We start from the raw sequence: 27,138 nt of genomic DNA on the forward strand, positions 1-27,138 counted from the left end.
CGATTATCCAAAAAACAAATTTGGTAAAGGTAATTAGGAATTAGTTGGAAAAAAGTATTAGGAATTTAGTTGATGACAAAAAATAATAATTAGGATTTAGGAATTAGCAATTTCAAATTACTCGTTTATGTTAAAATATATAAATTCTGATTGCTGACACAAATTTTTTACTTGGTAGTAAGATTGATAAGTTTTTACGAAATAATATAAAACTGTACAAAACAGTAGTTGTACATAAAAATTGTACTAAAAAAAACTGTGAATAACGTTTTTAATAAAGTTTTAATATCGCTTTAGTGATTGTAACTGTCTAAGTGGTACAATACATATTAAAAATTGTATGATGTTACCACTTAAAAATTGTATGATGTTACCACTCAAATCCTTAATTTCAACATGTAAAGATGGTTTAGAAAAAAAATTGGATACTTGAGTCGGTGAGATAACTAAAAAATTCTAATTAAATTTCAGGGAACTTTGATTGCCACATTAAACATAATTGTTTCATGTCTATTAATTACTCCCTCAAGATTTCAGTTTGGGGGAGGAATATTAACAACTTAATCATTAGTTTTTAGGTGATTAATGTTGATTAAGCTTAATGTGTTTGAGATCAGAAACTTTGCACAATGATTTTTTGTTTTAGTCAATAATACTGAAATTTTCATTTATCGCTTCTTGCTTTTCTTTCTCGGTTACAACTCTTTCATAGCCACGAAGCAATCATAGTGGTCTAATTAAAACCATTTCATGATTTTGGGTCCACTACATTTAATTCCCATAATTCAAAGATAAGCAGTTTAACTTCTGTTTTTTTTTTCTTTCTTAATCTATATTTTGGTTCCACTGTTAAGCAGTTTAACTTCCATTGACAAAAAAGAAAAGATTACGCATTTTATTAGAACCTTCCCACTAATAACTAAGAAGAAGGTCACACTTCCGGCTTGGTGGTGGTAAGATTAAATCGGCATGCTTGAACTGCATCGTCAATCGATAAGAACATATACTCTTTTCCTATCTTCTCCACGAAATGGGACAACATCATCTTTTCCAAGACTTCAAATCTTGGATTTATTATCACCATCTACAATTAATAAATAAAATATGAAAAGTTTAATTTAAATTGTGGTTTGGTATAATATTAGAATTAGTGAAGAGTACAAACCTTGATGTTTTTTGATCCAAGGATTCTCTGAATTTCGAGTAGTGTTTCCATCCCGGTCATGTCAATGGTTGAAACTCCTGCCACAACAATGTTTTAATTAGTAATCAAAGAAAATATATTTGTTTGGTAACATTGTAGACAGAAATGCAAAAGTAAAATTAAAGTCACCAGAGAGATCAAGGAGAAGAAACTCGATGGCTTCAGGTTCATCACGAATCCACCTCAAGATCCGTTCACGGACGTAAGTGCTATTGGCAAAAAAGACTGGAGAGCCTAATTGAAGAATGATATAACCAAGCATCTCCTCGGAGGCAGGGTACTGTTCTATGTCTCTAAACATAACCGAGTTTGGTATCCTTCCCAATTTACAAGTGGAGGGCCTTGCAACGTACAACAAAGCTCTTACGATAGAAAATCCAACGGAGATGATGAGACCGTAGTCCATGCTAAGGAATGAAACACCGAAAAAGGCGGACATGCAGACGAGGAAATCAAACTTGTCAACCTTGAAGAGATGGTACATCTCCTCGTAGTTGATGAGACCCAACATGGCTGACATAATGATGGCTGAGAGACCAACTAATGGTGTGTAGCTGAATAGAGGCGCTAGGAAGAGAAGCACAAGCATCATGCAAACGCCCATTACTACATTCGACATCGGTGTCTTTGTCCCCGCGTTGTAGTTCACTGCTGTCTTTGAAAATGGCCCTGAAAATTCCCTCCATGATTAGTTAGCATCAACACCACAACTATACATTGGTGGAAGTATGTCAATATATTTGTAACTATTTACCCGTTGTCAAATAGCAAGAAGTGAAGGAGCCAATTACGTTCATAAGACCAAATGCTATCATCTCTTTGTTCCCGTCCGTTTGTTCGTTCTTCATTACAGCAAAGCTTCTTCCAATTGCTATCCCTTCCTGAAATTATATATCCATTCATATTTTTATAAAATCATATACACATACATAGTCCAATATGAGCTAAGGAAAAAAAAATGGTGAAAATATATAGTTATTTACGGCCAAAGCGATGAGTCCTGTGACGATTCCGGCCTTAAACACCATCCCTAGATACTTGGAGTCAAAGTTCAAAAGTTGAATAGAAGGAGGATTTAGTCCTTTCTTTAAAGGCCCAACCTGTATTAAGAAACATACTATTAATAGAAACCCTTGATGCTCAAGCTTTAAAACTTGTTCGCTTAATTAAGTTTAATTATGTTTGCATGTGATTGTTATTTGTTAGTATATAAATATGTGTATATGACTGCATTGCTCACAGTAGCAATGCCGTGTGCTGTTCCTTTCACCAAATAAGCAACAACGCAACCCACAACGACCACCACCATTGGACCCATTGCTGATACCCAAAATAGCTTTGGGTATCTTTGCTTCTGCAATAGTAACAAATTTTCAAACATGTTAATTCTTGTTAAGCATTTGAGAAGCCATTTGACTTTTAACATATGTGAAAGGGTGGCTATGTGAAAATAAGGACAAATCGTATCTAAATCATTGTTATTCAAAAAAATCCAACTCAAAGTGGTATGTGAAAAGTTGAGGAATGATTACAAAAATAAAAAGTGAAAGATTTTGAGAGGGTCCAAATCCAATGGTTTTGTCCCTACTAAGTGGATAAAAGACTTAAACAAATGAAAAAAAGAGAAGAAGAAAGTTACTATGTATCGAGTGGATTGTAGAAATACAAGAAAGCAGACACCAGCCAAGGTACTTTGCCACTTCCACTGCACCAAGTAACACCCTCCCAGGATAACACAATTAGCCACTGGTAACAAATTCTTAGATTTATATATTTTTTTAAAGAAAAAGAAAGAGAGATGACCTCAGCCCGGTTGTCTAAGATTGAGTGGAGAACTGATACGACATCGGTTTTGTGCGTAAAATGGACTAGTCCAAAGATGCCCTTAAGCTGTTGTAGGAGAATGATGATTGCGGTACCGCCCATGAAGCCCGTTATGGTCGAGTGTGACAAGAAATCCACCAATATCCCCAACCTATTATTTTTGTTTTTTGTTTTTTTGTTAAAGACCTATTATTTTTGTTGTTTCTTTAAATAACTTAAAAGTTAAATTTTTTAACGTAAGGATAGAGATTGTATGTAGAAAAACCTCAAGAATCCCATAGCAAATTGGAATAGACCGGTGATGAGAGTGGCGGTGAAGATCAAATGAAGGTAGAGTTCAGGCTCATTTTTTATCATCTCCTCACCGAATGTCTCAGCGATCAGCAAAGAGCATGCTGCGACTGTTCCCACTGCCAGATTGTTCGAACTTCCGAACACGGCATACACAAAAGGCGGCACAAAACTTGAATCTGAATTTCCATAAAGTTTTTAACAAAAAATGGTATTATTAGTTTTGTTTTTTTTAACATCAATGGAATTATTAGTAATATGTTCAATATTAAAATTAAATTTGGAATAATTTTACAGCCTTATATATTTGAAAAATACAAATAATTAAACTTATATAGAGGAGTTTACTTGTTATTTTTTTATATGAACAAAATAGAAAGAGAAATAAATTGAGACTAGTACAGTTGGGCAACACCTACTGTCAGTTTGTGTAGACAATAAAGCACTCTGCCAATATCATTTCTATTTTAGGTTCCTCTACTATTTTAGTTACACAAGAAAAACATGGAAAACTTGTCTAGATATGGAGCATTTAGATTTCAATTTTTAAATATATATATATATATATATATATATATATATATATATATATGAAAAATTTCAGAAATACTTTATGTAAGAAGTAATAATTTTGTTAAAAACAATAAGAAAATCATCTTGTATATTAATCTTTAAAAAGAAGACACTTTTGAAAAATCAAACTCAAGTGGATTCATACTGTATATTCAGAATCAGTATTAATTTTACAATATAGAAACGTTTTCATTAATATGGAGATAAAGTGGTAGGTAACATAGTAGCATGAGCTGCATGGCTAAACGGTAGACTATACATACATATACAGAGTAAAACCATATTTGGAAAACGTAAATTCATATTTAATTAATATGAAAACAGAAATAAGTTTTTTGTTGTATTGCAAAATCGAAATTACACCTTTCTCCGAAATCACTTTAAGAAATATGATTTTATCATTTTGTAAGATTATATTTCGTGATGATTGTTGATGGATGATGCATAATTAAAGAACAAGAAAAACAAGAGGAAGAGATCTCACATAGGCCTATGATGGGAGGGATACTGGCGAGCTTAGCATAGCTGATGCCCTGAGGAACAGCAAGACTGGTGATGGTGATTCCGGCGAGCACATCATACTTTAGTTTTTGCATATCATACTTTGGGAGCCACTCAAAGATTGGCACAAAATACTCCAATAACTTCTTTGTTTTTAGCAAACGGTTTGGCTCTTGCGATATCGGTTTGAATGGATCATCGGGAAAGAAGGTTTCTTTACATTTTGACTTAAATTTTGAACCAAAGCCTCTCGGGGTCGAGAAATTTACTCCCCGGCCCTTCGGTGAGGAGGTAGAGCTCGTTATAGTATTCTCCATAGTTACAAAAAAACAATTGTATGTGAATGAGAATACACACAACAAGCAAGGAAGAAGTAAAAACCTTTCTGTGTACTTTGTTACTTTAAAGTTCGTTGTAGAGAACAAATTAGACTATTAGAGAGTATGGTCGTTTATATAGAAGGATGGCCAAGGAAAGTGGAGAATACTGTTACAGAATTATTCCACGTTGACCCATGTTTTAATTAGGCTTGTGTGGTCTTTGTCTTTTTTTGGTTATAAAATCTGCTAATCTTATCTTTACTGCAGTTGATTCGGTATGTAATTAATATCCATGTATCTTACTAGGTTCATTTTCACTGTCGATTTTTTTTTTCTTCTCCTTTTCTTGACAGTGTTGATTTTTATTGAAAAGTTGTGTTTCAGTAATTAATCAAATTACGAAGGACAATAGATAGAAAAATTGTTATATATATGAATCATATTTTTTGGTGTGCTTCACAATTACATAAATAGTCAAAATACTTTAATATTTTGTTCCAAAGGATCCAATTATTTTCTTCCATTCAAAGAATATAGAGTCACCACATCACATCCAAAATTTGTTACCATTTACGAAATTAGCTAATCTTATCTTATCACATTGCATTGCTTCAAATCACTCTTCTATGGAGTTAATGTGTTGTCTAAAAAAATGGAGACTAATGTGGTATGTGGTAATTGAATGAGACTTATAAGGGTATATATATTTAATATGGATTATTTGCCATAAAATTGATGATTGCTCTATGGAATTAGTAGAAGCTATATATATCCAAAATCTCATGACTTCTTGAAGTTGATCATATAATTTGAGCATTAAATCATGAATTACATAGTACAATAATAAAAGTCTAAATCTCTTCATCGGGAAATAACTCATCCTTGAGCGCTGGAGCAATCCATTGAATCTGAATATACGTAATCTCCCAAAGGTCATCGTCTTCCTTCTGCACCAAAATCTCTTTCTCCTTCATGGTACCAATCATGGTGGTCAAAAGTTCAGGGACAACCTCTTGAAGTTTGTTATCTCCATACTCTCCCAAATCCGCCTTCATACACGTATCCATTCTCCTCAACACTCCTAACCAAAAAGTTCTAAACTCAGCACTTTCTACAATTTGTTCCAAGTAAACCAAGAAAACGTTCATGAGCACTTTCATAGCTATCTTCAACGTCCCCTCCATGCTTCTCATCTCTCTTTCCGCGTTTTCGCGCCTTGAATAGTCGAGAAGCTTCTCATGCAAGTCATCGATTGTTGGGAATATGACATGGTCTATGCAGTATATACAACCAGAAGGTGTGAATCCAAGATCTTCATGACCCATGGTGAAACTTTTCTCTAGAGACGTCACTGCTCTGTTCCTTATCTCTTCTCGGCGTGCAAGGGTCGTTTTTCGAAAAGCCTCGGAGAGTTTGAGGAAAAGATGATGAACAAAGTTAACCCCTCTCAAGTTGTTTTCTTCCATGGATGATGAACTGCTTGTGTTGCTTGCCGGGCTATAGCTATTCGCGGTATCAGTAGAGGCAGTTTTGTACCATTTTACCAACATTGTCACTGAATCTGCCATGAGATCCAATATTTTCAAGTTCTTCTCAACAGAGCTATTTCTTAAAGCAACAAAACTGAAGGCGCAATCGATGCAATAAGCGTAGCTTGACTGCGATAGATGCGATGCGTTAAATGACATTAAACCGATGAGAGCATCCACCGCTTGCTCTTTGGTCTCTGGATGTCTTCCACATAAAGAAAGTAGTTGTAAAACACTTTTCCACCCTATATTGGTATGCAGATTCGCAGAGTAGTCTATAATGATCTTGCTGACAAACTCTGTTATTGTGTCATAACATGTTTCAATGATTTCTTTGTCTATCTTCCACATTATTGTCAAGGACCTAAAAATCAACTCCTCTGGTAGATGGTCTTGAAGGTTAGAAGCAAGAATCTTGATGCATACCCTAAATAAACCCGGGAGCCCTTTTTCGACAAACGGAATGGGTGAAAAGAGCGGAAAGTTTGCAACGTTGAGTAGATATTCATGGTAACTTGGCCAAAACATGTTGAACCGGTGGACGTTAGATAATGCAATGGTTATGATCAAATCCCAACAAAACTTAACCGTCTCTTCTTCTTCGATAGCTGTACTAAACTTCTGTCCTTTCCCAGCAGCTGCATAGATTAAAGACCGACCAAGATTCAACACCGCAACATCCGGCAACACTGAGCTTTTGCTGAATATTTGACCGATCCTGCATTGTTTTATGACTTTAAGGTTTTGTTCAAACTCACTCATTCCAAGAGCTACAGATTCTTCCACGTTGTCTAATGCCAAGAAGTGTGAAAACCGACCCATTAGACTAGAACCTTGTCGTCGGTTAAATTTTGTGTCCTGGCTCGAAACATTGTTCATGTCGGATTCTGATCCGCCATTTTCTTCATTTATCTCAAACTCAATAACAGACTGTGGAAGAAGCTGAAGCTTCCTAAGTTTCAAGAGGCAATCCACAATGTTCCTCCACCCTCCTCTGATAGAATCACCAAATGTGTTAGCGAGCGTGAAAACCGCGAGAGTAGCCATTCGCGGTTTCATATCGTGACTAAATGCAAACAAAGTCTCTTCAGGTGTAGTGTAAGGGTTTAACAACGTTGTGAATTTACAAAAGGAAGCAATGAGCTCATCAAGAATGTCTTCAAGGCCATACTGAGCAACTCTTGCTATAGAGATCATAGCATCAACACATTCATGAAGCACTTCATCATCATCTGAATGCTCAAAGAATGCAGAAACTGCTGCTATTGATGGACCTGCAATGGTTGCAAACATATCCCTTCCTATTCTACGATCAAACTGACATAAACTAAAAGGTTGTGTAGTCTTTGTTCTGTTCATTAGCTCAATCCATCTGTTTGGATTCATTTCCACCGGACCGGAATGTGTCGATAAAGCGAATGCATTTGTTGCAATGGACTGAAAAAGCTCAGAGAGGTATTCCTTTGGAAGGTCATTTCCCGCGTTAATTGCCCTGTTGTTGCGGATAAACTCATCTTCTGTCATTTTCCTCCTAACTTGAGGGTTATGTTGATCCGTGTTGAGCATTATAAGCGAGTAACACAAAATGTGAACAGTATCTTTGCTTGCAAAAATATCAGATGATTGTTGATCATAGAATCTCTCAGAGAAGGCTTCAATCATACGTTCGATCTTTTGAGACTCTCCCGGTAACCGAAATGACTCAAGAAATGTCCTCAATGCGGTATCAAGATTCATACCAGTGAACTCAAATGTATGTGTAAAGCTTCTAAGAACACTGAGATGTAATTCATCAGGATCTCCAAGGTAATCTCCAATCATTGTCTTATCCAAACCCGGTGTGAATCTGAAAAATGAAGCTAATGCCATTGGATCAAGAGGATCTGAGACTAAGTAGTTATACTTCAAATACTCCAAACCCTTTTTCTCATCTCTGTTGAAATGATTTGCAGCGATCGCTAGCTTTCTCTTCTGAGCTTTCCTTACTCTTATATGATCTACCCACGTCTCAAAATCCTCTTTTGGCTTATCTATCCAAAAGGGTATGTACTCATGAATCTCAACAGGGCTTGGCTTAATCACATTGGAGTTATTATCATCTTCTTCATTACCCTCATCTTCCTCTCTATCCATATTGTCGGCGATGTTGTGAATCAAGATCACAAGACCTTCAAAGGCTTGGATTTGTATAGAGGTTAAAGGACCAGAGGTAGGGAATGTATGTCTGCATAGAACTTTTCCGGTCTCTTCAAATATATTTCTACACATCGGATCACAGTCGTAGTTTACATAAGCTTCGACTATGAAAGCAGGTTGTCGACAAAAGTTGATTAGCCCTTCAAGAGCAACTTCTTGTAACGGAAGGAAGCCTGTGAAAGCTGTAACTCTCAACAACACGAAGGAGAAGAAAGCTTCGAGTTGTAGCCTCATGAACCTAATAAATCAACACATTGTTGTTAGACAAAGTTGAGAATAAACAGAGTTTTAGGTTTTAATGTTATAAAAAACAGAGGACTTACTTGCGGAGGAAGTGATATATATTGAGTATACAACTACAGATCATTGATAGCACAAGAGGGCTTGAAGAAGCTCCATAATGGATTAAATGGTGAAATAGATCGTCCTGAACCATCCGAAGAAGCTTAGGGTGTTGCCCGATCGCATCACCGCTTAACTCAATGGCGCTATTTATTAAAACTAAAGCAAAAATCTGCACATCTTCGTCTGCAGTGTGAACGTTTGTCCCTTCTAAGTTCTCAACAACTTCAACAACATTGAGCAACGAACATAAGAAATGAAAAATGTCGATGCAACATCGGATTCCATATCCGCCGCTCATGTCGATTTCGTCAGTATCAGATTCTGAATCCTCACCACCTTCGTCTCCTCTGACCTCAAAATCAGGTAATCTGGAGAAAATGATCTGAATCAGCTCATGCATTGTGTATCTTCCATTTCGTTGCAGCAAATCTCCTCTACCGGTAGATTGTTGCACTACTTGGAAACATGTATTGACTATTGTGCAAACCGCTTGATCTTCTAATAACTCCTGTTTTAATACATAACTTATTATTACTGTCTTAAAAGAGGACAAAATAAACATTTGTAGTAAAAAGATTATAGTTAATGAACGTACAGAGGATGGATGTTTCATGATTCCGGTTAAAACTTGAAGAATCCTCATCATTACAGCATCTTCAGACACCAAATCTGTTTTCTCCAAACGACAACTAGTAATCCCGGAGACAATAGAATTCATAGCATCTTTTGCACCAGGTGTTTTCTCATCGAAGATCTCGATTTTAAGGATCTTTAAGATGGAGGAAAGAGCGACAGCTGTGGCGCTAGCCGGAATCTCATCGCTTTGAATAACTTCGAGGAAAGGAGAAAGATAAACCGAAGGATCTATGGTGCGCCAATCTTGTTGAGGATTGAAAATAAGAGCTCTAAGAGATTTGAGAGATTGTTGGACTGATGAATCACAGTGGTCTGTTTCTTGGGGAGAAAGGTAACTTTCTGAAAGGGGTCTACGAATGACGGCAAGGACTGCACCAACCTCCGTGTTAAGCATGCATGATATCCCTAGCTCTTTCCGCTTTGCTCTTACGGCGATACGATCCATTTCTCACCTTATCACACTCTTCTTGCCGATAAAGAAGAAAAATCATTCAGCAACTGTTTTTTTTGTTGTTCTTCGTTTTTATTCTTTATGTGTACGGTGTTGCCTTGCCTTGGTTTGATCCTATATTTAGTATATAAGTTTTAGTGGCTGAGACTCAGTGATGGGTGAGTTTCAACCATTTGTCATCACACATCTAGGAAAACTCCATCATCAGCTACCGTCAATTTCTTTAAGGCTTAAGATAGAAAACTAATGTACGTTCTGCAAAAATTCAGATTTAAGGATACATTATTTGGATCAAACGTATGTGTTCAAGGTTTTTTTTTCTTCTTCTTTTAAAGTAGAAGCAAACTCTACGATGATTGGAGTGGAAACCATTTTTGTAGGATTAGGCCTCTTCATACTGATCTGAGTCAGACTTTGCATAGCTGAAGTTTTTTTCCTCTACTATTCAATTAACCAGTAGAGAAAAACTGACGCTTAAGAGGTTAATGGAGCTTAAATTTTACCAAATTCAGACCATAACTCTATTTATGTACTGGTCCTAGTGTTTCCAAGAGAATATATCTCTCAGCTTAAATTTTACTAAAATTCAGACCATAACTTATTTATGTACTGGTCCTAATAAGATGAATGTTTTAAGGGTTTATGGCTTGCTTAAGAAGAGCCAAAACTCTCTATAATTAACAAGTCTAAAATTGACAAAATTAATATAATTGGTTTTGTTACATGTTTGTGACCATAACTACTAAAAAAATTCACAGAAAAACTATTCAATAATCCTTGTTTGTTCATGTGTGTGATCTATTAATCAATAAAATCAAGAAAATGGATAGGAGAAATCAACTAACGTTTTTTTCTCAAAAATCTATTTATTTATTTTGATTAACATGTTTTGAACGTTAGTTAACTAATTTACCCTACAAAAAACTAATTTACCGTCAAATAAATGAGAAATCCCCTTAATGAGAAATTGATTATTTTCCAAAATATTTATTTGACGCAATTTTATTTTCATTTTTGAAAATCCAGTAATTTTACAAAACCTAATAATATACTCAAAGGAATGTTTACATAAAACATTCAAAAAAATAATTTGTTTTTTGTTTGTTCGTAAATGGGCTTTAACATCACCTCCTTTTCACTCTATCATCTTCTACTCCGAGTCTCCGAATCAAAAAAAACCCTAGCTCTTATTTTTTGTTCTTAGATTTTATCTCTTAAGCTCTTCTTCTTCCTTGACATTTCCTCAATTTCACTCCCGAGTACGATTAACAATGCATTGTCACAACGATGATGTTCGCTTCTCTTCATCTTCTATCAGAATCCATTCTCCATCTCCCAAAGAACAACACTCTTTACTCACCAATCTCCAATCCTGCTCTAAAACCTTCGTCTCTCACCTCTCAAATACTCGTAACTCACTAAACCAAATGCTCCAGTCGCTAAAGAATCGCCACACTCCTCCTCCACGTTCGGTTCGTCGTCCCAATTTACCGACTCAGATGCTCAATTCAGTAACCCAGCTTATGATTGGGAAGTCTTCTCCAATTTCATTGTCTCTTATCCAATCCACCCAATTCAATTGGTCTGAATCAAGAGATGAGAACGTTGAGACAATCCGTGGACTAAGCTCGCCTCTGCTCTGTTGTGCCTCTTTGTCTCTAACTAGACCTAACGAGTCGACTCAGTCAGTGGAAGGGAAGGATACAGTACAGCAGCAGAAGGGTCACTCGGTGAGTCGAAATGCGGAGGAACGAGTTCTGATTAGTGAGGTTTTAGTAAGAACGAAAGATGGTGAGGAACTTGAGAGGAAGGATTTGGAAATGGAGGCATTGGCTGCTTTGAAAGCTTGTAGAGCTAATTCAGCGTTGACTATTCGTGAGGTACAGGAGGATGTACATAGGATTATAGAAAGTGGGTACTTTTGCTCTTGTACTCCTGTTGCTGTTGATACACGAGACGGGATTCGGTTGATGTTTCAGGTAATATTTTGATTGTTACTCTTTTTGTTGGAGGAGAAAGGTCTCGTTTTTATGTTTCTGGGATGCAAATAATTCTCATTTTCTTGCCATAAGGTAGAACCAAACCAAGAATTTCGTGGGTTAGTCTGTGAAAATGCAAATGTTCTTCCTTCCAAGTTCATACATGAAGCTTTCCGAGATGGGTTTGGTACGTATCCTCCAATTTAGCTTGTTTTTTTTTCTTCTGTACTGTACTAGACTTATCTGTCAATTCATTGATTTACGTTGGGAGTAAAATGGATTAATGATATTGGAACCTGACAAATATTTCGAGTACTAATGATGAAGCTAAGAATTTTCTAACACATGGTGTAAAATGTGTTAGCCTTGAATGAAGAAGATAGATTAGAGGTAGGTAGTATTCTCAAAATGTATCCATGCTCCAAAACAGAGCATAATTTGAAGTTGCATTTAGTTTACACATATTAATGTATTGAGGCTAGTTAGGTGGATTCCTTCTGTTCGGTGTGTGTTTGATTGGAGAGGGTAATGGTTAGTAAATGTTGGTGTCAAGCTGTGTAGGGAAAGTGATTAATATTAAGAGACTGGAAGAAGCTATTACATCCATCAATGGATGGTACATGGAGCGTGGTCTTTTCGGAATTGTAAGTGCTCTTTTTACACCATAATTACTTTTTCAAAAAAAAAAATCATCCTGGATTCAGTCTTATACTTTGTGGTTAGAATCATCATTCTGTTGTCTGCCATTGTAGGTTTCAGATATTGATACGCTTTCTGGAGGTATAGTAAGGCTTCAGGTTGCTGAAGCAGAGGTTAACAACATATCCATCCGATTCCTTGATCGTAAGACGTAAGCTGGTGCCAATCCCTCCCTTATGAATGTAGTTTATATTGGTTTAAATTGTAGGCAATTCTGGATGGCACTGGTAGCTTCCTTTTATTTCAACTATTAGATTACGATTTCATTGATAATGGTGCCTTCTATATTTAGTGGGGAACCAACTAAAGGGAAGACTAGCCCTGAGACAATACTACGGCAACTTACAACAAAGAAGGGACAGGTATTTTTTGGGCATTTCTCAGCTTAGATGTAAAGATAAGTCGCTGACTAAAACATCATAAACTATCTGAGCTGTATTTTTATGCTAAATAACACTTCTGAGTGCATCATCTGTGTATGAAATCCTTTGGAGATCTTATTTTTAATTAAGGTTAATCACTCTTTATGGTATCATGTATGTTTCTTCGTAAAATTTGGCCTTAAAGTCTTTATGCATGAGCGTCTAAGTAGGGCCTCTACATACACATCTTGTCTAATCTGGCTTTTGGTCAATTTAGGTCTACAGCATGCTTCAAGGGAAGAGGGATGTAGACACTGTGCTAGCCATGGGAATCATGGAAGATGTTAGTATTATTCCTCAACCTGCAGGAGGTGTGTAAATATATTTCTTTCTTTTCAGCTAATACTTTTAATTTTCATCTTGTGCTTAAGGTGCAGTAGTATGAGTGAAGAAAGTATTTTCCTTGCTTATCCTTAGGCACAGTAACAAAAGGTTTTGACAGTGTCTGATTCTGAAACTTTCTTCTTTTCCTTGTTTTTTATTCCTGTTAGATAGTGGGAAGGTTGATTTGATCATGAACTGTGTCGAGCGTCCCAGTGGAGGCTTCTCTGCTGGTGGTGGGATATCTAGTGGGTAAGTTTTAGTTTGTTTGCTACTTACAGCGATTCAATTTTTTTCTTTTGTAGCTTGATGACAACTTTTGTCCAATTCTTTTGTAGGATCACAAGTGGCCCCCTATCAGGATTAATTGGAAGGTAAAAGTAATGTATATTTTATTTGTAATGATTTTTTTTTTATTTCTGGCCTAGGCTGTGTGTATTACATTACTGATGTAGTTGAAGTAATCATTTTATGCAGCTTCGCTTATTCCCACCGCAATCTGTTTGGAAGAAACCAGAAGCTTAATGTTTCCTTAGAGAGGGGTCAAATTGACTCTATATTTCGTATAAACTACACTGATCCATGGATTGAAGGAGATGACAAGAGGACGTCCAGATCTATTATGGTTCAGGTAACACCTTTACTGGTTATCTCAATGAGATTGCTGAGATGACTAATAAACTAATGAACTTCATCTTGAGTTAGAATTCAAGAACACCGGGGAATCTTGTTCACGGCAATCAACCAGACAATAGTAGTCTCACAATTGGTCGGGTTACAGCAGGTGTTGAATACAGTCGTCCATTCAGGCCAAAGTGGAATGGTACTGCTGGACTTATATTTCAGGTCTCTACTGTTCCCAATATTTTCTAAGTTTCTGTACCAATCCAGAGTAATATTGGTGTTAAAGCAATTAAAATATATGTTCTTGTCGTTTCTGACTAGATCCAAACTGGTAAATTTTTTACTTTTTGACCAATATATACGTTACCCTTAATTTCGTTTTGAATTTCATGTTTCAGCATGCTGGTGCTCGTGATGAACAAGGAAACCCTATCATTAAGGACTTCTACAGTAGCCCTCTAACTGCAAGGTATATATATGTCCCAATTCCCAAAGAATGATTTGTCTTTGGTTCTGCTCACTGTTTTCACCAATGCTGTATTTGGCCATATGAATTTGATAGATGCCATTATTAATGTTTTCTCATGCAGTGGTAAGCCCCATGATGAGACCATGCTAGCAAAACTTGAAAGCATTTATACTGGCTCAGGTGACCAAGGATCAACGATGGTCAGTCTGATACCTCTGTTGGTACATCTTCCCCTTCTTTTTTCAGTGCCTAATTCTATCTGTATTTTTATACCAGTTTGCGTTTAACATGGAACAAGGGCTTCCTGTTTTGCCCGAATGGTTATGTTTCAATCGAGTGACTGGACGTGCCAGGAAAGGCATACACATTGGACCAGCTCGTTTCCTTTTTAGGTATGCTAACTTCCTTTGAGGCATATAATTTTCTTGAGGTCTCTATTTACCTTTTGGGATTCGAATCATCATTTCTAAAGTTTTATATAGTGTATCTTACCTTGTTCATGTTTATAGTCTGTCTGGTGGACATGTGGTGGGAAAATTTTCACCTCATGAAGCATTCGTCATCGGTGGAACAAACAGCGTAAGAGGTTACGAAGAGGGCGCTGTAGGATCTGGTCGGTCATATGTAGTTGGTTCAGGGGAGCTGTCTTTCCCAGTGGTGGGTTTTTCTTTGAACATTCCTAAGATCTCATTTCACAATGGTGTAAAAATCATGACTCTCATTCTTACCCTATTGTGCAGAGAGGACCGGTCGAAGGCGTCATTTTTACAGATTATGGCACTGATATGGGATCAGGATCCACCGTCCCAGGTACAGACTAGGCTTTCGTTTTTTTTTTCTCCTTCTGAGCCTTTCCATATATGCTTGTAATAGCTTTAGAATCTCAGGGAACCTTCATCTTTGTTATTTTCTGCCCTTTAGGTGATCCTGCGGGGGCAAGACTGAAGCCCGGAAGCGGTTATGGATATGGTTTAGGGGTGCGTGTTGATTCCCCGTTGGGGCCGCTACGCCTTGAATATGCCTTCAACGATCAACATGCGGGAAGGTTTCACTTTGGGGTTGGTCTGCGGAACTAAATTTTCCTGTTTCTTTTTTAGATTCGATAAGTGTTTTGTCGGCCTTTGTCGCACATTCATCTAGATGATGCTTGTCTATTTTGATAATTTATATCATCTTATGTAACTCACTGTTTTGTGAGTGGTTTGTGCATGGAGAGAGATGTCGCGTATGAATGCTTTTCATGTAGATGATTTTCATTTTACCAAACTCCCAGTTAAAATTATTAATAGAACCAAGATTAGGATTTTTATTCTTCATCCTAGTATGAACCTGATTTGTCTCCTTAGGATGTCACATGATCGTGAGCAAACTCTTCTCGATGCAATTGCAAAGCTTGAAGAAATGTCCGATAGAGTGATAATAACTCAACATATGAAAACAAGTCTTTTAGTGCGTAGTGTACAGGGACATCAAACTCCTATCGTGCTAGTAAAGATTTATCCAAGTAATTTCCGGACATACACCAACGTAGTTCGACGAGGATGTAATAATCCCCTAAGGTCTATCTTTTCATGTGGTATTTTACAGGGATGAAATAAATTTACATATAATATCGGTCACCTGAGAATCATATTCAGGTCCTTCCATCTGGAAATGACTAACGCCTTCAATGAGGTGTGTTTCAGTGCGTCCGACTGCAGATTTCAGCTTCTTCTTTAGCTGGCTAACGCTAGTGAACCCGTCTTGTGTTCCCATTACGAAGAGTTTGGGTTTAGGGGATGAGAGAATGGCCTTGTGGTGTCGCCCAAAGAGAATCGAGGCCATTAGGCCAAATGGGTATCCCAAACTCACATATCCCACCACTTGCTCTACTTGCTCCACCGCTGATCCTGCGATTGGTGCACCTGCCAAAGAGTCAAAACTTCAATTATTTTTCCTTTAACCAATATAAAGAAGTTGGCATGAGATATCAAATTTGTCTCAGAATATTCATTTGAAAAGTAATGTGATCACTTCATCCATTAAACACGTCATATCAGAAAGTTAGTCGGTCACTATGATCAGTATAGGTAAGAGATGTGTTAGATGCTGTAGTATTTTATCTACAAATTTCTTATTTGCTATTGGTTCTATGCTCAGCAAGAAATTATGGAAAATACATTATGTGTAACAAACACGCAAAGAGATGCAAGTATACCAATAAAAGGGGGCACTGAAAGCAATCCTAGAAGAACTGATACGTTCATAGTCTTTAAAAAACTCCTGAAAGGACTCATATATCATCAATTGCAGTTTTGCAAATATGTGTAAGGGACATCAAAACAGAATTATGACACACAAACAAGAAACAGAGTTATCTCGGTAGATAAGAAGAACAAACGAGAATTTCCTTTGGGAGACTGTAACATCTGATAAAGTCTACCTCAAAACCACCTAGACACTCTAAATTGACTCTGTTCAATGTTAAAACAATGCTAATCTTCTTCTTTCCACAGTGGATTGAACTTTCTTACTCCATTCTCATCTTATCAGACCATCACTATACTCAAACATGGAACGTCAATTACATCAACTAAAACCACTTAGAGATACACGAGAGAGAAAACCTGGAACTTAACATGACCAACACCAAACCGGAACAAAGTTATCTCAGCTGATAATATCAACTAAATGAGCAAACAAAAGAGCATAAGCATAAACCTAAAACCAATTATTCTGTGTCACCAATCCGTTGTAATGTTAATGAGAAGTGAATAAGCAGCAAAAGGGTCACATTTTATCTTAAAAACCAACAGATCAAACACAAATTTTAACATAAAGCAATGCCCAGAATCTGTATACGAATCCATATACTGAATTCGAAATCAACTGTTACAGATCAACTTGTAAGAAGCAATTACCAGATCAAAAACATCAGACTTTAACTTGCAATCAAATTCAAACTAAAACCAGATCAACAACGAAAGGAGCAACAAAATCAAAACTTGAATGGCATAGAAGAACCTTACCAGCAGAAGAACCCACGAGCAGGATCCTATGAGCATCAACATTCTGACAAAGCCACCGACAAACAGCGACCACATCCTTGACCTCAGCAAAGCCGGTAAGAGTAGCTCTTCCGGTGGATTTTCCGGCACCTCTCGTATCGAAAGTGACAGACTTGAAACCCTTAGAGGCCAATTCAGAAGCTATGCCTTTGAGCAGAGCTTGACAACCACCCAAGAGCGAGAACGGGTGGACCAATACTATCACCAGATTCTCATCGTCGCTGACTTCTTCTCCTTCGTTTCTGGGTTTGAAGATTCTCGTGTGAAGCTTCACCCCTTCTTCTGAATCAACGCTACACGATTCCACTATAAAGTTTGACGACATTTTAGGAGAGACGACGAATGAACAAGTAAGGAACTTTTTTGTTTTACACTTCTTCCAGAGTTATTAATATGTTGATAACCACTACTCCACTAGCACGAAGCCAAAATTTTCTCAATATATATATATATATATATATATATATATATATATATATATATATATATATATATAGATTACTAATACTTGCAAAAAAAGTTCTTTACTTTTAAAAATCAATATATTTATATAGTAATAATTGGCTAATAAATTTATATATTTCAAAATAAGATTTTAAAAATTATCCACAAAATAAAATCAACGGTTAGAAGTTCTACTCAATGTTAATACTCTTCATTACGGTGTGCTTTTGGACCATGTTTGGTTTTAAATAATTCTTGTAAAATTATACTTGTGGGGCTTTTGTTTATTTTAGCCCATGTTTATTGGTTCAGTTTAATAATATCAGACACTTGTGAAAAAAATAAAGATTATAAAAAATTTTAATTAAAAAAAATATTCGATAATATATCTCATATATAAATTTCTTATTTGATATTTTTCTGTTGAAGTGATGATTTCATATGTCATAAATTATATTGTAAGAAAATGTGCATATTAGTTATTTCATATTCGCAGTTCAAAATTATATACTTATTAAGATAACCCTTTTTGATATTATCATAAAACAAAAATATATTTGGTTTTCTATTTTTGTTTGAATTGTATATGATCAGAATGGCGTTTTTTTGTTTGTTCAATAATAATTTTATTAAGTCACCACCATATTGACTAATTAAAAAATGGGATTGTGACACGTTTAGGCACTTTTTGATAATATTATTCTTTTTGAGACACTTATGAGAGAGTGAGCACTTTGCCATCTTTTTGAGAGAAAATTGGACCAATTTACCCCTAAAGTAGTGATTACGCAATAATTTTAACTCATTATTGTTGAGATCGTGTGGGTGAGAAATTTTCTTCTTTTTATCATCTCTCTCTTCCATATTCTTTTGTTTTTCATCATTTTCAATTCTCTCTTTCAAAATCATTGTTGTTCTCTATAATTCTTACAAAATCATGGTCGTTCCCATTAATTTTCTCTCCTTTCCATAAGAAATCACCAATCTTCATTATACCATATATAATCTCCTCATAAACTTTCGATTTGTCGTCTCCTCATAATCTCTTCATAATCTCCAAGTTTGAGATCCACGACAACAAACCCAGGAAGAAGATGATCATCATCCTTGCGATTCTCAGAATCCTCTAACAATAAGTTTCTTTGTTATTGTCTCTACTGATTTTTTCTGTTTATATCACCGTGAAATTCTAGATATTACGATGTTACAGAGATTAGAGGTCTTTGTTCATCGTGAATTTACTTGCGATTAAATCGAACAATTAGTGGATTAGGCTTTTATAGTTTGCTAGTCATGTTTTTTCTGAAAATATTGAAGTTATGGGTTTAATTTATTTGAAAACTGATAGAGAAGCCCAAGTTGATATATCGAACGTTGATGGATGTGTTTGGTAAATCTTTGTTCGTGGATAAAAGTGTGTTTGTAGCTCGCTCTGCTTTTGTTATTGGTATGTGCATTATGGATGGCTTATTATGGATTGTGAATTATGGATTGTTATGGTGAGATTTGTGAATCTTTTCATGTTTGATTAATAGGTGAACAATCCCAAAAACAAGCTATATGTGGTGATTTTGTTACAATGATGTCCATATTAATTGGTGGTTACAGAACACTTGCTGCAAAGGCTACAGAACAGTGGCTGAAAAGCGGTGGATAGAGGACATTGACGAGTGTCCAAAAAATCAAGTCCAAATGGTCACCTAGTAACTCACATGTCGTTTCATATCAATGCACAAATTTAGACATGAACAGTAATCGTCGATAAAAAATTGTTGAGCTTTTGGGGTTCTTCCTCTATTTAACTTTTAGAGGTTCACTTCTCTTACATCTCTCATTTCTCATTAATGCTTTGCTTAACTCACTCATTTTAACACAAGCACAAAAAGAACCTTCACTCTCTTTCTCTCTAGTCTTTGGTTAGTTTCTTGTTTTGACACGAAGACATAAAACGATTAGTAAGAGAGAGAAAAGAGAAAACATTAGTTGTCAACATTTTTGTATTGGATCTAAAGATAAATTCTTATAACAAGACATACACACATTTGTGGATGGTTATAATTGTTAAATCCAACTTTTAATTTTACTGAAATTACAGAAGATCTCTACAAGGTCTCAAAGGCTCACGTTGTATCCATGAAGCTAAAGTTCATGAACCAAAATTAGCAAAGGCTGTCCACAACACTGACTGTCATTATGATGTGTGTCCATATATCCAACGTTTTATGGTAGAGTTTATATAGTATAGTATGTGAATGTATTAACCTTGTGGATGTAATTGTATGGTTAATTTTGTTCATTTAATAAGATTAACCAAATTAATTGGTCATGGTTTCCAAAATAATCTCGAATCCTTTGTAAAAAAAAACTAATCTGCGAAATATAAGTGAAGAGAATCAGAGCTAGATCCACGTTTGAGAGGATAACGTCCTCTTGACGGAGATATGATTGTTGGAGCGGCAAAAAGATAGGGTCTAGAACTTCGAGAGAAAGAGAGAAACGTAACTTGCCCAAGTGGTTACAATTTTGATGCGGTTGTTGAAATTCGGGAGAGGCTTCACGATCATGGAATCGAAATCGAAAGAGAGAATGTCGATAGCGTTGTTGTAATTTTCGAGGAAACTTCTGACGGAAATTCTGTGACCGGAGACTTTCACATGTTTTGGAATCGGATCCAGCAGACAAAGGTGGATTTGAGAATATATTTGAAAAAGATCTCGAGAGAGAAAGAAGAAGAGAAGCAATAGATTGTTGAGAGATAAGGAAGATGATGATAAACCTTAAGAGATTCAATTTTGAATATTAAGAGTGTCCTAAAAGATTGGATTTTTATTCTGGAAAGAGAGATGAAGAACAAGAGAGGCCAAAATTGTTTTTGTATTCCTAAAAAAAAAGATAACGAAGAGATATTACTAGAGAATATTACGTGTTGAGGCACTTTTCTGAAAGTTTAGCCGTAATTAGGCACTTCACAATCATTAGACACTTTTTTGATGTGAATTGACATCACTACCCTTTAACTATCTCTTCCTTTGCTTAGTAATATCTCTTCGTTATCTTTTTTTTTAGGAATACAAAAACAATTTTGGCCTCTCTTGTTCTTCATCTCTCTTTCCAGAATAAAAATCCAATCTTTTAGGACACTCTTAATATTCAAAATTGAATCTCTTAAGGTTTATCATCATCTTCCTTATCTCTCAACAATCTATTGCTTCTCTTCTTCTTTCTCTCTCGAGATCTTTTTCAAATATATTCTCAAATCCACCTTTGTCTGCTGGATCCGATTCCAAAACATGTGAAAGTCTCCGGTCACAGAATTTCCGTCAGAAGTTTCCTCGAAAATTACAACAACGCTATCGACATTCTCTCTTTCGATTTCGATTCCATGATCGTGAAGCCTCTCCCGAATTTCAACAACCGCATCAAAATTGTAACCACTTGGGCAAGTTACGTTTCTCTCTTTCTCTCGAAGTTCTAGACCCTATCTTTTTGCCGCTCCAACAATCATATCTCCGTCAAGAGGACGTTATCCTCTCAAACGTGGATCTAGCTCTGATTCTCTTCACTTATATTTCGCAGATTAGTTTTTTTTTACAAAGGATTCGAGATTATTTTGGAAACCATGACCAATTAATTTGGTTAATCTTATTAAATGAACAAAATTAACCATACAATTACATCCACAAGGTTAATACATTCACATACTATACTATATAAACTCTACCATAAAACGTTGGATATATGGACACACATCATAATGACAGTCAGTGTTGTGGACAGCCTTTGCTAATTTTGGTTCATGAACTTTAGCTTCATGGATACAACGTGAGCCTTTGAGACCTTGTAGAGATCTTCTGTAATTTCAGTAAAATTAAAAGTTGGATTTAACAATTATAACCATCCACAAATGTGTGTATGTCTTGTTATAAGAATTTATCTTTAGATCCAATACAAAAATGTTGACAACTAATGTTTTCTCTTTTCTCTCTCTTACTAATCGTTTTATGTCTTCGTGTCAAAACAAGAAACTAACCAAAGACTAGAGAGAAAGAGAGTGAAGGTTCTTTTTGTGCTTGTGTTAAAATGAGTGAGTTAAGCAAAGCATTAATGAGAAATGAGAGATGTAAGAGAAGTGAACCTCTAAAAGTTAAATAGAGGAAGAACCCCAAAAGCTCAACAATTTTTTATCGACGATTACTGTTCATGTCTAAATTTGTGCATTGATATGAAACGACATGTGAGTTACTAGGTGACCATTTGGACTTGATTTTTTGGACACTCGTCAATGTCCTCTATCCACCGCTTTTCAGCCACTGTTCTGTAGCCTTTGCAGCAAGTGTTCTGTAACCACCAATTAATATGGACATCATTGTAACAAAATCACCACATATAGCTTGTTTTTGGGATTGTTCACCTATTAATCAAACATGAAAAGATTCACAAATCTCACCATAACAATCCATAATTCACAATCCATAATAAGCCATCCATAATGCACATACCAATAACAAAAGCAGAGCGAGCTACAAACACACTTTTATCCACGAACAAAGATTTACCAAACACATCCATCAACGTTCGATATATCAACTTGGGCTTCTCTATCAGTTTTCAAATAAATTAAACCCATAACTTCAATATTTTCAGAAAAAACATGACTAGCAAACTATAAAAGCCTAATCCACTAATTGTTCGATTTAATCGCAAGTAAATTCACGATGAACAAAGACCTCTAATCTCTGTAACATCGTAATATCTAGAATTTTACGGTGATATAAACAGAAAAAATCAGTAGAGACAATAACAAAGAAACTTATTGTTAGAGGATTCTGAGAATCGCAAGGATGATGATCATCTTCTTCCTGGGTTTGTTGTCGTGGATCTCAAACTTGGAGATTATGAAGAGATTATGAGGAGACGACAAATCGAAAGTTTATGAGGAGATTATATATGGTATAATGAAGATTGGTGATTTCTTATGGAAAGGAGAGAAAATTAATGGGAACGACCATGATTTTGTAAGAATTATAGAGAACAACAATGATTTTGAAAGAGAGAATTGAAAATGATGAAAAACAAAAGAATATGGAAGAGAGAGATGATAAAAAGAAGAAAATTTCTCACCCACACGATCTCAACAATAATGAGTTAAAATTATTGCGTAATCACTACTTTAGGGGTAAATTGGTCCAATTTTCTCTCAAAAAGATGGCAAAGTGCTCACTCTCTCATAAGTGTCTCAAAAAGAATAATATTATCAAAAAGTGTCTAAACGTGTCACAATCCCATATTACTAAGCAAAGGAAGAGATAGTTAAAGGGTAGTGATGTCAATTCACATCAAAAAAGTGTCTAATGATTGTGAAGTGCCTAATTACGGCTAAACTTTCAGAAAAGTGCCTCAACACGTAATATTCTCTTAAAAAATTGTTTGCTTGTCCTTTTTATGTCAACCTCTTATAAATTCTTTCTGAAGAGTGAATTGGACCTTGACTCAATCAATCCTCCTTTTTCTGCCAATAAATTGGGTCAATTTGCTCAAAGATCTACTAATATCCTCCTCTCTTTTTTCCTACAATTCAAAGACGAAAAAACGTTTGGTTAATAATTTTCCTAGAAAGGAAGAAGTCTTTTGTTCGAATATTCCCGGGGTAAAAGGAGAGTGAAGTTTACTCTCTCTAATCAAAAAAAAAAAAAAAAAAGAAGTCTATCGTTAATTAAAAAAAAAATGAAGAAGAAGTCTATTGTCCAACAAACTCGAAGCTTTTACTCCCTTAATTTCTCAAGGTAAGTAATATTTTGTAGGGCCAGTAACACAAAACAATTGCAACAACTAGATTAGGGCTCTAACTTCTCATGATAACTATACAAGAACGAGCCAGCTTCTTATATTAGTTAAGCTCTATTGCTAGATTCACTTGTATCTCTCTCTGTTTCTTTGAGTTTAATACTCGATTTCAATTTTGATCAAACTTTGAGAAAGTTACAAAACACTAATCCTTCAACCTAAATGACAAAAGGTGTTTCTAGTTTCTCCCCATCGACAGTGTTTCTCCGGCCAATCCTGATCGTCGACATAACGTCTTCTCCTTCCCCGGAGATTGTTCGAAAAAGGTTATATTTTGATACATAAATTACTACATGGAATTGTTTTAGAAATGAACAAATTTTTGCTTACCCCATATATTCATATCTACTTTTAAATTAGTACAATTTTTATTGATTTTCTACTACTTTTGTTAGTGATGAATTTGGAAATTGGCAGGCTTAAAACGCTTAAACATATAGAACAAGACTTCTTGCATCATATATGAATACTATATCAAGTTTAGTCGTTAATATATACACGTACGTGTACGTTCTTCACTAAAACCTAATTCAATCTAAAATTCGTACAGATCCCTAAAATGGCCGCTATGGATCCGAGAAATAATGGCAACGTTGCTCCGCTAAATGTATGTAAACAAACCTTTATGACTTTAACGAATATAAATAAGTAATAGTTTGTGGAAATTTAATTTGAATGAGACATTAATTATTGCAAGGAGCGGGAGAGAGCAGAAAATTTGGAAGTTCGTGAAGTGGTAGAGGTTCAAGATGATCAAAGTGTGGTGTCTCTTATGTCCAACGATTCTGACCTTCAGAAAAAGATGATGAAGAAAGAGGAGAAGAAGAATGGTGGCTGGACAAACGCAATCATTTTGCTAGGTATGATATATAATTAATACTAAAATTAAAGATTTTGTATATAAGTTCAAATAATCTTACATAATTCATCATTATCTGAACAGTAAATCAAGGGTTAGCTACATTGGCCTTCTTTGGTGTGGGAGTAAACTTGGTGTTGTTCCTAACACGTGTTATGGGACAAGGTAATGCAGAAGCTGCGAACAATGTAAGCAAGTGGACAGGAACAGTTTACATGTTCTCTCTCGTTGGGGCATTTCTTAGTGACTCCTATTGGGGTCGTTACTTGACTTGCACGATATTCCAAGTCATCTTCGTTATCGGTGTTGGCCTCCTCTCTTTTGTCTCTTGGTTTTTCTTGATTAAACCTCGAGGATGTGGCGATGGGGACCTTGAATGCAACCCTCCCTCTTCCCTCGGAGTTGCTATCTTTTATCTATCTGTATATTTGGTAGCTTTTGGATACGGAGGCCACCAGCCAACGCTGGCTACTTTCGGTGCAGACCAGCTTGATGATGATAAAAACTCCAAAGCTGCGTTTTTCAGCTACTTCTACTTTGCTCTCAACGTGGGAGCTCTCTTTTCAAACACAATCCTTGTTTATTTTGAGGATAAAGGGTTGTGGACTGAAGGTTTCTTGGTGTCACTAGGCTCCGCTATTGTCGCATTGGTGGCTTTTTTGGCCCCAACAAGACAATATCGTTATGTCAAGCCGTGTGGTAACCCGTTGCCTCGTGTGGCGCAAGTATTTGTGGCCACTGCTCGTAAGTGGAGTGTTGTTCGACCAGGAGATCCGCATGAGTTGTACGAACTTGAAGGTCCTGAATCCGCCATTAAAGGAAGTCGAAAGATATTTCATAGTACCAAATTTCTCTTCTTGGATAGAGCAGCAGTGATTACAGAGAATGATAGGTAAACCATATATAAACAACATTATATTATTCGTTTTCATTTTGTTATCATGCAAGTTTTATTCCAAATATATACTTCATATAGTTGTCATCTTTTAACTTATGAAATTTCGGTATGACTGTATCCAGGAATGGGACAAGGAGCAATGCATGGAGGTTGTGCAGTGTAACTCAAGTAGAGGAGGCAAAATGTGTGATGAAGTTGCTTCCAATATGGCTATGCACTATAATCTACTCAGTGATCTTCACACAAATGGCGTCATTGTTTGTGGAGCAAGGTGATGTGATGAATGCATACGTAGGGAAATTCCACATCCCCGCAGCGAGCATGTCGGTCTTCGACATATTCAGCGTCTTTGTATCAACAGGAATCTACCGCCACATCATATTTCCATACGTGAGACCCACGGAACTTATGCGGATGGGGATAGGGCTGATCATAGGGATAATGGCAATGGTAGCTGCAGGATTAACAGAGATCCAACGGCTGAAACGAGTAGTCCCGGGGCAAAAGGAGAGTGAGCTCACCATTTTATGGCAAATTCCACAGTACGTGCTTGTGGGAGCAAGTGAGGTGTTCATGTACGTTGGACAGTTAGAGTTCTTCAACGGACAAGCACCAGACGGGTTAAAGAACTTAGGAAGCTCGTTGTGTATGGCTTCGATGGCTTTAGGTAACTACGTGAGCAGTTTGATGGTTAATATTGTTATGGCCATAACCAAAAGAGGTGAGAATAGCCCCGGGTGGATACCGGAAAATCTCAACGAAGGTCATATGGATCGGTTTTATTTTCTGATTGCCGCGTTAGCAGCTATCGATTTTGTGGTTTATTTGATATTTGCAAAGTGGTACCAACCCATAAGTCATGATGAAGATAGTATCAAGGGCGGTTCTGGTGGTAGTCTGAAGAAGACCGTTTCTGAGTTGGAACAAGTTTGATTTTTTTTCTTTTTCTCTTTAGATTTTAAGTTTTAGCCGCAAGTCATCTTTTGAGATGTTTCTCTTTTATTGGTAGAACCGTAGAAGACGATCTTTTTGTTAGTTTCTAGAAATTTTCAATTGCTCGGTAGGGATACTTAAAGCAGAGCATAATAAGTAGGTAGTTGCTAAAAAATCTTCCGATTCCTTTGCGTTAGTAAAAAAGCTAGTCGTTTGAATAACATGTTTTGTTATCTTCAATAGTTTTATAAGATTAATAACAATGAAAATCTTGTGTCTATGAATGGCAATGTTAGCCAATATGATTAAAGCTAATGTGACATTTTTTTGTCAAGCTTTCAACTAAAAATTAAATACTGTACTATCTTGCACAGAAGTTATGTCGCAATAGAAGTTTTTTTAAAAAGACAAATAACTGTATTTTTCTATTTTGTTTTTAAAATTCATGCTCCTATAAATATGGCTCGTGGAAAAACTTGGATTTATTTTAAAAAAATAACCGTTGTTTCGTCACATTTTAGAGAAACTTGTTTTTCTTATTAATTTTGTTTTGTGAATGGACACATTTCACAATACTATTGGTAAAGGGACTTGTGATTTATAAGATACAGTATTGATTTCTTATATAAATATATATTTCTTTGTAATAAATTTAATTTTGATACTCATGATATATATCTATGAGAAAAAAATGATGTGTATTCAATCTATTTAAAAAGTTTGAATTTT

General features: G+C 35.9%; 6 protein-coding genes and 1 non-coding gene across 7 annotated transcripts; 4 read left to right on the forward strand and 3 right to left on the reverse strand.

The window, feature by feature from the left end:
• Positions 1-633: 633 nt before the first annotated feature.
• On the reverse strand, positions 634-4,866 carry SULTR3;5 (sulfate transporter 3;5). The gene is made up of 10 exons (NM_121965.4): positions 4,377-4,866; positions 3,294-3,498; positions 3,008-3,179; positions 2,844-2,909; positions 2,445-2,558; positions 2,188-2,304; positions 1,959-2,085; positions 1,334-1,873; positions 1,166-1,242; positions 634-1,084 (listed from the first exon to the last, which is right to left on the reverse strand). Exons 1-10 carry the CDS (start codon positions 4,708-4,710, stop codon positions 932-934), a joined length of 1,905 nt encoding a protein of 634 aa, NP_568377.1. The 5' UTR covers positions 4,711-4,866; the 3' UTR covers positions 634-931.
• Positions 4,867-5,483: 617 nt separating this feature from the next.
• Positions 5,484-9,923, reverse strand: GNL2 (GNOM-like 2). The gene is made up of 3 exons (NM_121966.2): positions 9,379-9,923; positions 8,762-9,291; positions 5,484-8,676 (listed from the first exon to the last, which is right to left on the reverse strand). Exons 1-3 carry the CDS (start codon positions 9,862-9,864, stop codon positions 5,565-5,567), a joined length of 4,128 nt encoding a protein of 1,375 aa, NP_197462.1. The 5' UTR covers positions 9,865-9,923; the 3' UTR covers positions 5,484-5,564.
• A 278-nt stretch (positions 9,924-10,201) lies between these two features.
• AT5G00415 lies at positions 10,202-10,547 on the forward strand. The gene has a single exon (NR_144142.1). It is a non-coding gene; the product is annotated as an uncharacterized misc_RNA (transcript).
• A 468-nt stretch (positions 10,548-11,015) lies between these two features.
• OEP80 (outer envelope protein of 80 kDa) lies at positions 11,016-15,713 on the forward strand. The gene is made up of 16 exons (NM_121967.4): positions 11,016-11,849; positions 11,943-12,036; positions 12,411-12,493; positions 12,602-12,699; positions 12,841-12,910; positions 13,188-13,281; positions 13,462-13,543; positions 13,630-13,665; positions 13,769-13,922; positions 13,997-14,137; positions 14,314-14,384; positions 14,506-14,584; positions 14,661-14,776; positions 14,894-15,041; positions 15,125-15,194; positions 15,306-15,713. The coding sequence occupies exons 1-16, from the start codon at positions 11,142-11,144 to the stop codon at positions 15,458-15,460; spliced, it is 2,199 nt and encodes a 732-aa protein (NP_568378.1). The 5' UTR covers positions 11,016-11,141; the 3' UTR covers positions 15,461-15,713.
• Positions 15,714-15,758: 45 nt separating this feature from the next.
• Positions 15,759-17,843, reverse strand: AT5G19630 (alpha/beta-Hydrolases superfamily protein). Its single transcript, NM_121968.5, has 2 exons — positions 17,393-17,843; positions 15,759-16,288 (listed from the first exon to the last, which is right to left on the reverse strand). Exons 1-2 carry the CDS (start codon positions 17,754-17,756, stop codon positions 15,966-15,968), a joined length of 687 nt encoding a protein of 228 aa, NP_568379.2. The 5' UTR covers positions 17,757-17,843; the 3' UTR covers positions 15,759-15,965.
• A 1,409-nt stretch (positions 17,844-19,252) lies between these two features.
• On the forward strand, positions 19,253-19,532 carry AT5G19633 (uncharacterized protein; the record flags this gene model as incomplete). Its single annotated transcript, NM_001343617.1, has 2 exons — positions 19,253-19,322; positions 19,411-19,532. 2 exons carry the CDS (start codon positions 19,253-19,255, stop codon positions 19,530-19,532), a joined length of 192 nt encoding a protein of 63 aa, NP_001332354.1.
• Positions 19,533-23,615: 4,083 nt separating this feature from the next.
• On the forward strand, positions 23,616-26,610 carry AT5G19640 (Major facilitator superfamily protein). The gene is made up of 6 exons (NM_001343618.1): positions 23,616-23,658; positions 23,892-23,985; positions 24,270-24,326; positions 24,417-24,579; positions 24,663-25,470; positions 25,599-26,610. Exons 3-6 carry the CDS (start codon positions 24,279-24,281, stop codon positions 26,407-26,409), a joined length of 1,830 nt encoding a protein of 609 aa, NP_001318602.1. The 5' UTR covers positions 23,616-23,658; positions 23,892-23,985; positions 24,270-24,278; the 3' UTR covers positions 26,410-26,610.
• The last annotated feature ends 528 nt before the right edge of the window (positions 26,611-27,138 follow it).

The sequence above is a fragment of the Arabidopsis thaliana genome, chromosome 5 (assembly GCF_000001735.4).
Source record: "Arabidopsis thaliana chromosome 5, partial sequence".
NCBI classification, from domain to species: Eukaryota; Viridiplantae; Streptophyta; class Magnoliopsida; order Brassicales; family Brassicaceae; genus Arabidopsis; species Arabidopsis thaliana.